The 13318-nt window shown below is 45.5% G+C and overlaps 1 protein-coding gene across 1 annotated transcript; it reads left to right on the forward strand.

The window, feature by feature from the left end:
- The first annotated feature begins 4594 nt into the window (after positions 1 to 4594).
- On the forward strand, positions 4595 to 12188 carry klf6a (Kruppel like factor 6a). The gene is made up of 4 exons (XM_083995899.1): positions 4595 to 5058; positions 7035 to 7632; positions 8495 to 8618; positions 9157 to 12188. The coding sequence occupies exons 1-4, from the start codon at positions 4957 to 4959 to the stop codon at positions 9206 to 9208; spliced, it is 876 nt and encodes a 291-aa protein (XP_083852025.1). The 5' UTR covers positions 4595 to 4956; the 3' UTR covers positions 9209 to 12188.
- The last annotated feature ends 1130 nt before the right edge of the window (positions 12189 to 13318 follow it).

Raw genomic sequence — 13318 nt, forward strand, 5'->3', positions numbered from 1 at the left:
GTGGGGGTCATTATAGGGCAGGACGACCAACCAGACTTAAACAAAGAGAGATGTGTTTTATTGCAGGTTTCCACGCCGCGTTTGAGTGCAGCAGCGATTCAGGAGGAACCTCCATCATACCGGAGGTGGACAATATTGATTTCCACCCCGATATATCAGCAAAACTGATTTATTGGTCTGTTCTGAATGCGAGCGCACAAACCAATTCACAAACCTCCATCACCCAAAGATCACAAGAGCGCCCTGACTGATTGCTGCGTCCCACGCATGTCTGCCCCGGAGAAACGCATAGCCCAACTACACACAGACACACACACACACACACACACGCTGGTGGGGGCCCACTGGCTTCATCCTCAAGGTCAAGAGCTGCTGGGAGGCGGCGGCTGCTCATTGATGGGCCTGATGGAGCTGACACCACGCGACCCATTGTACACACATGTTGATCTGTCCCCAGACGTGGCCTGACAGCGGCACATAAGGCCGATGGCACGCTAAACCATCAATGCATTTCAATGAGAGGATCTCACCGTTCATGTTTGTGTGTGTATGTGTGTGTGTGAGTGGGGGGAGTTGGGAGTTGGGGGGTGTGTTGGTTCAAAACAAAGCTTGGACACATTTGCAGGCTGGACAAGCCCTCGACCGTGTGGAGTGTGTAATCCAAAACCAGGCCAATGATTATCTCCCCTCCCCACAAGCGCTGACTCAATTCTGATTTATGATTCGAATGAATATCGATTTTCCTGGAGCTGCCCCCCCCCCCCCCCTCCTCCACCTCCTCTCTTCCCTTCCATTTCTCCTTTTAACAAAAGAGTGAATGATGTATGTGCATTGATTTCCAATCAATTATTTTTATTTTCATTTTATTTAAGCTTGGACAAATTTTCAGCGGCCCCCACGGAGAGCAATGCATCTCTATCAATAGTGCTGTGCCTCATTACTAACTGGCCTTCTGACGGTGAGCAGGGAAATAACGAGGGGACGTTTATTTCTGAGTCTGTCACGTCTGCTTTAACATCGTTGTCGGGGCATAAATTTGTCTCTGCTTCGTTTGTCGCTGACACCGTGAATCCATGAACAACGCTAAATCCCTGTTTACTGTATTTACCAGAAAGTGGAGTTAGTGTCTTTATATCCTGTCCTATGCTTGAGACTCAAAGTTGTGAAGTTTTTTTGTCTCTACTGCTTTGATTTGGACTTCGATGGAAGTGAAGTACTAACCTGCTGCAGTTCACCTCTCACACAACATCTGCTAACATCTGTCTGGTCCAACAGGGCCTGCCATGTTCCAGAGGCATTTTATTAAGACAAGACTGTTGCTGAGGTTTCCTCTGCACTGCAGCCAGTGCTCTACAGTTGACACCTGTGTGATTAATAAAATGAAATGAGTCATTAAGTCAAGAAAACCGACTCAGTAATGACCGTTATAATTGTAATATCAAACTAAAGCTTGCAAACAGGAGCTGTTAGTCACACCTGACTGGGTCAGGCTGCAGTGGAAAAATAACCCAGAGTGTGATTAACTGAGCAAGGATGTGTTTAATTGTTGATGAACTCAATTTTTCATTTTTAAGAAAATGTCTTATTTCACAAAATAACATACCCATGTTAAATTTAAGAAAATATCTACTATTAAGCGTCTGATTACTTTCTCTCTTAACTCTATAAAACATCACAAAGCAGTGGAAGTCCAACTTCAGCTGTCTTGAAGTGTAAAAGTAAAACAAAACTTCTTACTTCTAAAGTTTTAATCATCTTTTGGCATTTTTGGAGGCTTTAATTGATTAGTAAAATACCTGATTAATTTCCTCCTGACTGTCGTGATGAATTGACCGATCGTTGCGGTTCCAACCAGGTCCGTGGAGTATGATGAGAATAACTTTTGGAGAACAGCCATAATCTATTTCTTTTATGCACATGATGGAAAACCATTCAAGAGCGGGTTTCCAATACACCCAGGTTACGCAGAAAAACCCCTTAGAACAACTCACTGATTGGCTTGACAGTGATGCATTAAAATGGGTCATCCTGTAATTGCTCTTTCCTGTGGCTACTGGCTGGGCTGGGATTACATAACGATGATAAAGCTGCGGACCTGGCCTTCCAAGATAAAAGCTGCCATGCAGGACCTCGTGCATTCTCTAAATGCTTCATCTAAGAGGCCCTCTGAAGGAAGTGATTACTGCAGAGCTGCCCACTAATGCTCCAGCGGGACCCGGGCAGTGTACTCTGTTATTCATCAAACACATACAATGTAAAGCCTTGGCAACTTCGGAAAATGCATGAATAATGAGCGGGCGCATTATAAGTATTGCAGCGGTGATAAGGCCGTGCATTTTGTTACATTTCATGTGGTGACAAAAGAAGTTTTCTCAGCTCGTCTAAATGGACATGGACTCAGTGAGGTTTCACTCTTCAAAGCAAAGTGTCCACTGAGTCCTGGAGGGACATAATGAATAGGCCCATTAGTAACATAAAAGCAAAGTGGAATTCCTTTGCAGTGCTACTGAGGCCAGCTCCGGGCTCCACAAGGCATCCTCCATCGCCATATGACTAAATCAGATGCTATGGGTGACAAATATGGCCTCACAGCTGAGAGCAGAAGCAACACAAAGGACGCTCAGTTGTCTACTCAGTCGGGCCAACAGAAAAAAAAAAAAAAATACTGCCACTCTCAAGACAATGTGGCTCCTGTGCAGAAAATGTTGTTTATCTCATCAGGCCATGGCGTGCCAGGTTGTGGTAGCGACTTTAATGCTGTGAGCTTATGCAATAGCTGCAGGAAACGATGCCTTTTTGTGGCACGCGAGTACTTCTCCAAACAGGAAATGATAAGAATAAGTCGGTGACGTAGTGCCATTGCCAAATATGTGAAGGAATGTTACAGGAATGAGGAGTCATTCATGAGCGACTATACGGCCGGGGTGGTATCAGCACACAATAGTGAAACTATGAAGCTAATAAAACTCAGCTACAGCAGAAGAGTTCCTCTTTTGCCTCATCTGATAAACATCTGACAGCACAATCAAAGTCAGAACATAAACTTTTGAAGATGAGATTAGACGGATAAATCCCACGTCTCTCCACAACTCTAAACACAAATACTCACAAAATCTATCAGTTTGGTCAAAGACTTTAAATCTCTTATTAAAAAAATCAATTAGTTTCATCTCCTCAAGCATCTTAACTTAGAAACCTTACTTTGTAATATCTGTTATATATCCAAACATATCCAACGGCCTTCAGAATAAGTCAAAGTAAAGTTAAGACATAAAACTAACTGACTGAATTATTAGGCTACATGCAAAGTCTTTTTTTTTTTCATTTTAAAGTAAATGTTGTAAATTAATATTGTTAACTCGTCACACATAAGAGACAATGAGGGGAGGAAGTGTTTTAAAGTCCGCCGAGTTAAACAGCTCATTTGTATTCGAAGTGTTGAACAGTGTCCGTCAACCGGCTGTGGGGCATTCAGGGACAAGAAATACATGCAAGGGGGAGGGGGGGGTGGCGGGGGGGGCTCTGCTGTGCTGTGCTGCTCCTGGGGATGAAACCAGGACTGGATTGATCTCCCGGTTCAACCGCTTTTTATTTATCTATTTATTAATATGTAAAACCTCCATTAAAATGATCCAGCGTTGCGTTTAATGTATATTGAATGTTTTACATGTATCATAATAGGTTAAGTTGAGTCTAGGAAATTTAACTTTGAGGGGTTTTCTTTGAAATATTAATTCTTACACTTTCTTTTAAAGTGCAAATTAGGAAGAGAAGAAGTTTTTTTTCTTCTTTCTTTCTTTTTTTTTTTTTTTTTAAACTAACACCAGAGCTGCTCTTGTCAAACCTTGACTTCAGGACAGAGTTCAGCTTTGATCTTGTGCTTTTTCAGCCTCTCAGTCATAAAAACAGGAGCCTGAATTAATTCAGAAGTCACAGCGGAGGTGACACATGATGTTTCCTCTAAACTCATCTATATATGTGTGTGTGTACGTGAGTGTGTGTGTGCTGATAACAGAAATATGCAGTCACTGTGTCCCAAGTTTCACAGGCTGATGTCAACATATGTACTTCTTCACCATGGTTACGGCCTGTGGTGAACTCGTTTGTCCTTGTGTATGTGGTGTGTGTGTGTCGCAAGTGGCACTTGTGACAAAGTTAAAACACGCAGAAGGAGCTGAAATGTTTCTAACATTAGTCGAGTTAAAGGACTGTTTCGGCTCACAAGCGCTGTCTGTGGCCAAACATGCATCCGAGAGCGAGAGAGAGAGAGGGGAAACTACACGGAGCTGCTGAGCGCACCGCCCGGTTATATACATGCCTATAAATAACCAGCCAATCAGCGACGAGCCACTGGGAGTTAAACGCACCAATTAAAACGCAGAAGGAACCAAATTAAGTCAGAGGTCGGCCGCGATTGGTCGCCTGTGATATCATTTGCGATCCCGTACGCCGCTCGTTTCTGATTGGCTGCCGGCCCTGCAGGCGTAATCCTGCCGTGAGGAGAGGAGGGGAGCAGGGGGAGGAGAGGAGGGAGGAGGGGGGCGGGCTCCGAGGTTTGAATAGGGAAGTTTGCAGAGCGCAGTTGTTCCCCATCCAGTCCGGTGCAGTGTTTGCAAATACGGTGAACACAAGCGAGCGAAGAGAGAGAGAGAGCAAGCAAGAGAGAGAGGAGAAGGAGAAGAAACAGAAGAAGCTTGAGAAGAGAGAGGGGGGGACTGACGGACGGACGCTCTCTATCTCCTGCTGCTGCTGCCGAAGCCGCTGCTCTAAACAAGCGCCTCTTCTCCGTGTGTATATGTGCGTGTGCGCATCGCAGCCACGGGATCGCTCTTTATTATTCCTTCTTTCAACTGGGTGATTTTTTTTTCTACATGAGAAAAAACATTTAAGTGCAGCTAAATAGATTTTTTTGCGTGTGAAGAATTAAAAAGCAAAAATCAAGCAACGGTGGAAAAAATGGATGTTCTACCCATGTGCAGCATCTTTCAAGAACTTCAAATAGTTCACGACACGGGCTATTTCTCAGCCTTACCGTCACTGGAGGAGTACTGGCAGCAGGTGAATATGTCTACTATCAAGTGTCTTTTTTTTTTTTTTAAGTCAGTGTGTGAGCTTGTGTGTGTGTGTGTGTGTGTGTGTGGCAAAGCGGAACTGAGTGGGTTTCACGCTTCTTCTGCGTTAATAGATTACACCGCGATGTCTCAGTGCGCCAGCCAGGGGAAGTTTGAAATGAAGAGAGATTCCGTCATTATAATAATGATAATAATAAAAAAGGTTGTAAACACAAGGCAAGGACAAGGCAGCACCGGTGTTTAGACGGAGCCTCCTCCCCCCCAGTGTCCATTCACCTGGCAGAGCTATAGGTCTACTCTGGTGTCATTATTACCAGTTTGGTTATGAAGTTTTTTCTGGCAGGCTGAAGTGGATCAGTGTGTCAGTCTGACAGCTGGAGTCGAGGCTCTGCTGCGCCAGGATGAATGAGGATGGAGGTGGTGGTGGTGGTGAAGAGGAGAGGGGGGGTTAGAGTAGCCTAACTCAAGCTCTAGTGGTGGTGGTGGTGGTGGAAGGGACAGAGGCGGCGTGTTTCTGCTTCTCTGCTGTATTTTGAGCCTCTTCTTCTTTTAGCGGATGGGTGCAGGGAATGAGAGCTGGTTTCACTTCCAGCCGGTGAAGTGACCGCGGATGATGATGTTTGTTTGAGGAAGCAGAAACTGAATCAACTGAGCATTTCATTCAAAATCAGATTCAGATGTGATGTAGTGATGGCTCAAGATCAGCTCAGCAGGAAATAACAGGCTGTGATCTTCTCAATCTGTTTCACATCCTCTAATATCAACTTTTTTAAACGCATTGTAATGTCTCAGCGTTTTTATTTAGCCGTATTCCCCCTCCTGTTTCTGCTCTACAACCTTATGTTAGTTTAAAAAAAAAAAAAACATCCCATTTGCATCATCCTGTGATTTGAATGGACTCCACAACATGACACTATCAAATGTCAGCCATGGCCAATTCCTCTGTGCATGAGTAGACAGCAGCACAGCTGGAAAATACTGTGCTGCAGGAGCCCAGAGGAGATATTTACTCTACATCTGCCTCGTCAAAAAAAAGCTGCATGTCCTTCTTCTAACGAAAGAGCCCCTCCGTCTTTTCAACTTTAATGGGCTCTGAAGTAAATTGAAGCCAGTGTGTCTTTTTTACGGTGGCTGACAGCGAGGAAGGATGTGATTGCATGTCAGTGGTACGCATGAGGAAAAGCAGCTGAATGGCTCACGCTGGTGGAGGAAGTTGAGCAGCTTCCTTAAAAGGACTAAATGTGTTCAAGTGAGTCACCCGAGTGCTGAAATGACAATGCGTGTTTAGAGTTCAGGCGGCACTCAGGTGCAAAGGAAGGACTCGGGGGTTTGTGAATCACGTGAGGCTGAGGTTGGCTGTTGTTGGTGCTGCATGTGCTCGAGGTGTTTGAGATGTTGAGTGCTTGACTTTCTGATGCAGGATGAGTCTAGTCATGAATTATGACATGCTACTGCAGATGAAACATCACAAAGTGGTGAAAAACACTTATCACAACTTCCCAGAGAACAAAGTGATGGGTTTAAATGTCTTATTCTGTCCTGCTAAGAGTCCAAAACTAAGAAGTGCTTCATTCTCCATCGTATAAGATACAAATAAACACGAAATCTTCATATTTTCAGAGCTAGAATCGGGAAATATTTGGTACTTTTGCTTGAAAAATGACTGAATGACTCACTTTCTCTCAACTGACTAATCGATTAATTGAACTCATCAGTGCAGCTCTAATGTACGTACGATAAAGTTAAGTGCAGGAGCATCTAAAATGTCCTGGTGTAAGCATTTAGCAGTTATTACTCGACATGCAGGATTGTGGGGAATGTGCACATGCATCATTTAAGAGGATTTCCCACACACAGAAGCGTTTTGCAGCTGTGAATGAACCTCCTCTCCTCAGGGATGCTGTGGCTCATTTTTTTCTTCTCTCTCTCTCTTTCTCTCGCTGTATGTTTTCATTCAACCAGACATGTTTGGAGTTGGAGCGCTACCTACAGAGCGAGCCTTACGTCTCCACATCCGACCTCAAGTTCGACGGCCCGGAGGATCTCTGGAGCAAGCTGATCTTGGCCTGCGGGGACAAGGCCAAGGCCGAGTCCGACCCAAAGCTGGCCCCGGCCCACGAGGAGGACAATCAGGACAGCCCAATCTTGGACACCAACAGTGTGAATTCAGACGCCAGCAGCGAGGCTTCAGACAGTTCTGAGGAGCTCTCGCCCACACACAGCTTTACCTCCAACCCACTGGGCTCTGTCTTGGTTGGCTCGGGACCTTTTAGCCCCTCCGTCATTAGCACTCCCCCGTCCTCGCCGGAGGCCACCTCGGAGCCCGGCGCGGTCACGAACGGCTGGGTCGCTAGTACGCACGCCGAGTTGCACTTGCCGGTCAAAATTAGGAACGGCGGGACTTCGGCAAAGACTTCGGAAAAGACGTCGGGACTTGTCTGCGGCAGCGGGGACGCGTCTCCGGACGGCAGGAGGCGAGTACACAGGTGTCACTTCAACGGGTGTCGCAAGGTTTACACGAAGAGCTCCCACCTCAAAGCACACCAGCGCACTCATACAGGTGAGTTCAGATACACCTGTGTATGTCAAACTGTGTGTGACTGTGTCGACTTCTCTGCTGTTGTCAAGCAAAAGCAGCCCATTCATAGAGTGGCAACATCTCAGCTTTTTTTATTGACTGCACGGTGGAAGTGGCCATGAATTCAGTCCTCCATTGTAGCGGCATTGTCCATCCATTGTGTAATGTAATTAAAGGTCCATATTGCATGATGTCCTCAGCTGGAGCGCTGCGAGTATTAGCTCTGCATGGCTGGATACCTAAACTGTGACCTAATCTATCTGGAATGTGACTGACTGAGCCAGTGAGTGAGCGAGGGAGGGAGGGAGGGAGGGAGCAGGGAGGAGGGGGGGAGGGGTTGCACATGGGAGATAAAAGGACTTCAAAACAGATTGAGTTTCACCATGGGAAAGGAGTGAATGGGTGGGGAGCCAGGGGGCACGGAGTGGGAGGCCCCCGAATGGCCATTTGACTGCTTCTTATTTTTGATTAGAGGCGTGAAATTTGTACGTGTGGCCATTTTTTTTCTTTTTCCCGTCTTTTCTTCATTAATTCTACGTGCACATATTCAGCTGCGACCGCATTGCTGTTCGCATTCTTAGCATGTTTGAGGCTGCAGCCGGAAGAATAACAGCCCAGTGGTCCAACAGGTTCAGGTCTGGACAGACTTGTCGGCACTTATGTCATCCGGGCCTGGCCCCCGGGGGTGATTGATGGGCAAGCGCATTTAAATAACAACAGTGCAGAGCTGGCCAGTCGTCGCCTGAGTGCATTCCTTTTCATGTGTCCAAATCTGAGCTGAACTCATTGTCCACTCTCCTCCTCCTCCTCCCCCTCTCCTCCTCCTCCTTCGTCCGTCCTGCAGGTGAGAAACCGTACAGGTGTTCATGGGAGGGCTGCGAGTGGCGTTTTGCACGAAGCGACGAGCTGACCAGACACTTCAGGAAGCACACTGGGGCAAAGCCATTTAAATGCAGTCACTGTGACAGGTAAGCACGGCCCATTTATCTGCAGCTAACATCACTGGCTTCTTTCTTCTCATGATAAGGCTCTGTCTCTCTCTCATGCCACGAGGCTACAACACATTCATCACATGCATTTCTGTCGATGTGATCTTCCAAATAGTGATGCATGTCTCAGAAGATTGAAAGCATTGATGCATTTTACTCAGGTGGCTTAAAAGCTGGAGCTAGACTGATGAATAGACCAGCGGCATAAAAAAACATGGAGCCGATACTGGCTTATCGCAGCTCATTGCAGCTGTGTGTATATGTTTGGTGAATAAAAAAAACAGAAGCTGAAGCACAGAAATGCCAAAGATAAGAGTAATTCCACTTGGTACGTGTTGTGTTTGCACAAACGTCTAATAAATCTAGATTTTTTTATCTTCAAATATCAGTATCAGCTGCGAAAGTTCAACATGAGTCATGCTGTGTTTACTAGTCAGACTTTAACTGATAAATGTGCTGCTGTGTCATTAGGAGCAATATTGATTTCCCTTTTTCCCCCTTCTTCCTCTGTCCCCAGATGTTTCTCCAGGTCTGATCATCTGGCTCTTCACATGAAGAGGCACATCTAGAGCAGGGCGAGCACCAACCAAGCAACGCAGCGAAGGGGAAAAGTTTTTTTTTTTTTTTTTTGGAAAAAGAAAAGAAGAAGAAAAGAGAAAAAAAACAAAAAACAAACGCCGTCTCCCGACCAGTCTCTTGGTTGAACTGTCCCAGAGCAGAGTGGCGGGAGTGTGTTCCAGCCAAAGCATGCCGTTTTGCACCATACTGAAACCCAGTGCCTCCGGGACCTCTCTTTGGAGAAAGGCGCTCTGAAGGTTGTCTGTTGCAACAAGAGGACAAAATCATGGATGGGGAAAGAATTTGTTCTGATTGAGAAGGACTTACAACACACACACAACAACAACAACAACAACCAACAAAAAAAAAGACGAAATCGACAACAACAACAACTACAACAACAAAAAAAAGATGAAAAGACACGCAAACAAAAAGAGTGAATGATCTGTATGTATGGTGCATGATGTTTTGGGGACATCTCCCGGACAGCAGATACACTGGTACTTTACAAAACTGTCTGAGGTAAGCATGTGTGCACTGTGAATGTCTGAGATTGGCCCACCGGCCCCTCCCCCCCCCCCCTTGGAGAAAGAGAGAGAGAGAAGACAGGAGGATTTTTTCAGAGAAGAGATGGATGCATTCATGGATGCATTGATGGATGCATTGATGGATTGATGGATTGATGGATGGATGGCGGGCGCGGGGGCCGGCGCCAATGTTGCTGTGGACTGAATGGGTTTCTGGAGGGGGAGGGAACAGCCCACTTGTGTTTCTCCCTGGTGGCAGTGTGAGGATGAGGCAGGGAGGAAGTCCCTTGCCTGTCTTGTCTATCTGGCACCCAGACTTAGGGGGGGGGTCGGTGGTTGGTTGGTTGGTTGGTCGGTTGGTAGATGGCCGAGGGGTGTGGGGGTCCCAGAAGCTTTTGAGGCCTTGGGTTCGACCAGAGATGGAGAGCGAGGGTTGACATGTCGCCTTCTGGGCTCCGAAACTTGCCCCCCTCCCCTCCCTCCCCTTCCTGCTGCCGCGACAACCGCAGCCGCCACCGCCACCACCACCACCCCTCCTGGTCTCTGTATGACAGGAGCTTTTTTTGGTGTTTTTGGTGCAGCTACTAAATGTGCAATGTGTTATGTAGCCTGGTTTATTATTTTTTTACAAGCTACAAAGCTCATTTGTAGTCCAATTGTATAAGCTGTGTGCTTAGAGGTATAACACAACTATACTATAACTTCAGTATCATAGACAGGTGTTGCATGGTTCTAGGGTTTGTTCATTTCCTGTTTCCACTGTAATCAGGACTGCAAATAGTTTCAATAAAAGTGCAGCTAAAATGCGAACAGTTAAATGTTACAATATTGTACATAAAGCCTTGACGATTTCCTCTTATTTTTACAACATCATCCATTTTCCTTCATTCTGGGTTTTTCCATCTGGCTGGAGATCTCACCACTTGCTTGCTCATTCATCCTATGCCTTGAGGACTAATTTTGATTTTTTGTACTTTCTTTTCTATCTAATAATGCACTGTTGACCTTAATGGTGCCTTATGCAAGTGACTCAGCCCTGTGGCAGCGTTGGTTTTGCTCCTCTCGGGGAAAGTCACATTTGTTGTATGGGTGATTTTTGAAAAGCTCGATCAAGGCTCAATTCCAGATCAACTCGCACCTCCGTGTTTTTATTTAGTTCGATCAAAGTTGCCTGCTCACTCTCGATGACTCCGATGGTTCATTGTTGTTGTTTTAAAAATGTAAATGTTTTCTGAGTCGGACAAACAGCTCAGTCCAGATGATGTATATCAAATCCAATAATTGAGTCAGAATTTGTAAATAAGACAAAACGCTGTATGTTTAGAGCACTTCATTCATTTATTAAAGATGTTAACTACTGTGTAGTATGTACTCGAGTCCATCACACACAGCTCTAAGGTACAAAAAAACCGATCAGACTAGGTGAACAAAACGTGTGATAGTTCAGACACTTCCTACTTCCTCCACCTCCGTCAGACACCCCCCCCTCCTTTGTCCCCTCCCCGTCCCTGCGAGTGGGACTGAAGAAAAAGCTAAAGATTTATTGTAATTAACAGGCTGCAGTCGGACAGGCCTCGCCTTGTACTGCCTCTCAGTAATGAATTGCTAAAGGCTTTGTTGGCATGGAATCTGTCACAGACTGCTGACTGTGTAGGTTGGATATTGACCTGTCTGGGGAGCGTTGTTTTAGCCAAGCTGCAACAGTATTATGAAAACCACAGGAGCGAAGGGGGGAAGGTGGGGGAGAAAGAGGAGGAGGAGGAGGAAGATCAAGCATTGATGTTGCACATTGAAATTTGAAAAAAAATGAAAATTTAAGAAGAAAAATTAAACGGAGGTGGAGGAAGACGGGACACTCGACAGAAGGTGCAGACTAGACTAGAATAATCCAGATCGGGCGACCTCCTCCGCTGTAGGAATTCGATGTTGCAGCGAGTCGTACTGTGGCTTTGCTACAACATATGGATTTCAGATCAGCGGTGGCGAAAGAGACAGGATGAGTCCAAACTTGAAACTGCTTGCTGTGATAGATCTGGGTGCTGCGCTGGCAAGGCCTTCTGTGGGCAGAGAGGGAGGGGGGGAGGAGGGGAGGGGAGGGGGGGAACATCCATTCTGCGAAAACGGCAGCCAATACTGTTGGAGTGGTAATTGAGCCTTGATTTAGCCCCATGTTTGCTCACATCTCTCACACTTTCCATCATCTTTCTCATCCCACCACTTCACCTCTTCTGTCACACACACACTTACACACTCAGTCTCTCTCTCTCTCACACACACAACACACACACAGCTCTTTGTTCTCAACTGAATCTTTGTATAAAAAAAAGGAAAAAAAAACAACTTTTGTAAAATTGTTATGTTTTTGCTTTCTGAGATTTTTATTTGAAATTGTTTTGCAAAATTGTTATATTTCTGTATGAATGTATTTTTTATTGGAATAATAAGAAATTCTTATCTGACTTTGGCTCGCTTCCTTTGTCTCATTCGTTGATTCTCCTCAGTTATGCTTCATTACTGTGAAAGCTTCTTCTTTTTTGGCCGGTGGGACTGTTTTTTGCAGCTTGTTGAGGATGAATGGCTGCGTTTCAGCTGCACCCTTCCCCTCCTCCAGTAACATGGACATGGAATTAGATTAGGGTCAGGGTGTGAGCACCAGGGATACATATCTGACATTACAGATGAATGTTTCAACAAGACTTAAGCAGCGTTTTTTGTCAGAGAGTCGAACCTCGGAGGCGCCACAGGCCTCACCTCCTTCTGATTCGTAAAAAGCAGCATGAAAATAGCAGGAAATTACATCTTTGGAGAAACCGGTTGCTAAACACAGAAGCCGAAGCACCTCACTCCCAGTGGCAAACATTCAGATTTAGCTTCTTTTTTTTTTCTTCCTTCTTCTTCCTCTTCCCCAAAACAAACCATTGAAAAGTTTCTGTGAAATCTCACCGCAGTGGTTTTCAAGTCTAAAAACGGGCCGACTGCTGCTTCGGCTCACTCCTTCCAGCTAGCTAGGGCTCATCAAAGCAGTATAAATAATTTATCTCCATCTCTTACAGCCCATGGCATTTAATTAGAGCGCCACTTTTATATATTTGTTAGATAATTACTCTACTTGACACAGATAATGATACAAAACAGCAGTGGATAAACCAAAGAGCCGAGTTTTGAGTTACAAACTAACAAGAAAATAAGATTAGAGAGAAAAAAAACCCAAAAAAATGACAAGCTCCGTCTTCTCTGCTCCCCTGCTCGTGGTGATGATGACCTAGAATGGGCAGGCAACTTATTAGCTCCTCTGATTTTCAGTAAAAGCCCTGTGGTTTGTAAATGAAGCTTCGCCTGCAGTCGGTAATTAAGCTCGCTCGCTCTGGAGAAACCTCCCAGCGTCGGGGTGGTGGAGAATGTTGTGGTTTTTTTTTGCCTCAAATGCTGCAGCTCCTTGATCTCTCAAAAAACTGCCGCCCCACTTGATTTGTCAACTTCAAACGCACCTTACGATGCCTAACGCGTGGCTGAAGAGCAACAGGAGGTGTTCCTCACCCCCCCCTACATCGACGACTCACTTGACCCGCTCGTAGAGAAAATATCCTCAGGAGG

Source organism: Trachurus trachurus (genome assembly GCF_905171665.1).
Source record: "Trachurus trachurus genome assembly, chromosome: 20".
Classification (NCBI taxonomy): domain Eukaryota; kingdom Metazoa; phylum Chordata; class Actinopteri; order Carangiformes; family Carangidae; genus Trachurus; species Trachurus trachurus.

What these genes read in the sequence shown, in the direction of transcription:
- klf6a (XM_083995899.1), top strand. Translation starts at nt 4,957, where the DNA reads ATGGATGTTCTACCCATGTGCAGCATCTTTCAAGAACTTCAAATAGTT. An exon ending in TGGAGGAGTACTGGCAGCAG is followed by an intron (nt 5,059 to 7,034) that starts GTGAATATGTCT and finishes TCATTCAACCAG; the next exon opens with ACATGTTTGGAGTTGGAGCG. An exon ending in ACACCAGCGCACTCATACAG is followed by an intron (nt 7,633 to 8,494) that starts GTGAGTTCAGAT and finishes TCCGTCCTGCAG; the next exon opens with GTGAGAAACCGTACAGGTGT.